This window comes from Austrofundulus limnaeus, unplaced genomic scaffold, assembly GCF_001266775.1.
Source record: "Austrofundulus limnaeus strain Quisiro unplaced genomic scaffold, Austrofundulus_limnaeus-1.0 Scaffold642, whole genome shotgun sequence".
Classification (NCBI taxonomy): domain Eukaryota; kingdom Metazoa; phylum Chordata; class Actinopteri; order Cyprinodontiformes; family Rivulidae; genus Austrofundulus; species Austrofundulus limnaeus.
The window spans coordinates 2715-4752 of NW_013953044.1; the positions used below are offsets into that span (position 1 = coordinate 2715).

General features: G+C 45.7%; 1 protein-coding gene across 1 annotated transcript in view; it reads left to right on the forward strand.

The window, feature by feature from the left end:
• Positions 1-2038, forward strand: part of prkn (parkin RBR E3 ubiquitin protein ligase) — a gene marked incomplete at its 5' end in the record, with an annotated part of 22933 nt that overhangs the window by 1916 nt on the left and 18979 nt on the right. Inside the window, 2 exon segments of the mRNA XM_014027372.1 lie at positions 431-722; positions 962-1077. Coding sequence (XP_013882826.1) covers positions 431-722; positions 962-1077 — 408 coding nt within the window.

The window sequence follows — 2038 nt, forward strand, 5'->3', positions numbered from 1 at the left end:
TTTAGCTATCATTCTTCTTATGTTAGCTTTTAGCTATCCTTATTTTAGCTTTCGGTTATCATTTTTCTTATTTTAGCTTTTAGCTATTATTCTTCATATTTTAGCTTTTAACTATCATTCTTATTTCAGCTTTTAGCTATCATTCTTCGTATTTTAGCCGTTAGCTATCATTCTTCCTATTCTAGCATTTAGTTATCGTTCTTATTTTAGCTTTCAGCTATAATTTTTCTTATTTTAGCTAGTCTTTTATTACTTTTACCTAACCTCTTGCTTCTTTAGCTTATCAATTGCTGTTTTCTACTTTTGGTTGTTAGCTAATCTGTTAACTAAAACCATCAAGATGTGAGAGTTTCAAGACTTTCTGCTGGTCACCAAACCCACATGCTGGTAACAGTCCTCCCCTAACTCCTTCTCCTGCTCCTCCCCTCAGGGTTGTGACCTCACAGAGCAGAGCACCATCCATGTGGTCCTCCCTCCTCCAGGCTCCGCCTCCTCTCAGCTCCTCCTCCTGCAGGAGCGGCTGTCCCGGAGCAGAGAGGAGGCGCAAGATAGGCTGACCAGGCTAGACCTAAGCTCCTCCAGGCTCCCCACCACCTCCTCAGGGCTTGCTGTCATCCTGGAGGGAACTGAAGGAGGAGGAGTAGGAGGAGGAGGAGGAGGAGGAGGAGGCAGCAATGAGGAAAGAGCTCAGATAGCAGAGCAGGAGATTACAATTCAAAAAGGTCAGTGCATCAAAATAATCTCTGTATCCATATGTGTAAAATCTGTATCGAGGTGTGTATAATTTGTATCCAGGTGTGTATAATTTGCATCCAGGTGTGTATAACCTGTATCCAGGTGTGTATAACCTGTATCCAGGTGTGTATAATTTGTATCCAGGTGTGTATAATCTGTATCCAGGTGTGTACAATGTGTGTCCAGGTGTGTGTAATCTGTGTTTTTATTTGTGTATTTTTTTCAGGAGTGAGTTTGTGCAGTACTTTCTTTGTATACTGTAAGCGCTGCACTTCCATCCAACCAGGGAAACTTCGTGTTCGCTGTCGAAGCTGCAGACAGGCGACACTGACACTCAGCAGGGTGAGAATATGTTGACAGGAAGTACTATTACTGTAGTACTTACTGTCCACTGTACATTTTGTCTACTTTCTGTGTTCATCCTTTATTCTTTCTGTGTACTACCTACATACTTCCTGTTCACTTTGTCTGCAGCACTTCAGTACTCTGTGTACTTGTGATTCAATTCAATTCAAATTCAAAACTACTTTATTGATCCCAGAGGTATTGGCAGTCCAACTGGATTGCAGTTCGGGTAGTCACTGAGCCAAAAACTGGGAGAGGTTCGGACAGGCCATGGAAAAAGACTTACGTACAGCTTTGAGGTGATTCTGGTCCACCATCCGGCAACTTAGAGGGGGAAAGCGATTCGCCACCAACACTAACATGGTGGGGATGGTGCGATGCTGACCTCAACTTGGGATCTTGTGGGTCGGTGGGCGGAATACTTCGAAGACCTCCTCAATCCTACCGACACGTCTTTGACACGAAGCAGAACCGGAGGACCCTGGGTCGGACTCTCCAATCTCTGGTGCTGAGGTCACTGAGGTGGTTAAAAAGCTCCTCAGTGACAAGGCGTCGGGGGGTGGATGAGATTCGCCCAGAGTTCCTTAAGGCTCTGGATGTTGTGGGGTTGTGTTTGTTGACACAGCTCTACAGTATCACGTGGACATCGGGGGCAGTTCCCCTGGATTGGCAGACTGGGGTGGTGGTCCCTAAAGTGGGACTGCAGAGTGTGCTCCAACTATAGCGGGATCACACTTCTAAGCCTCCCTGGTAAGGTCTATTCAGGGGTCCTGGAGAGGAGAGCCCGTCGGATAGTCAACCTGTAGGGCTTCTTCAGCTTCCTGTGACCACTTTCYCABWGTCCTTGTWGTTRCAGGTTGTCTCTGAACAAGTGGTTTATATTCTGAGCAGAGACAAACAAGGTTGTGATCTGAATTACCCAGAGGAGGGCTTGCATTGGCGATATATGAATCCTTAA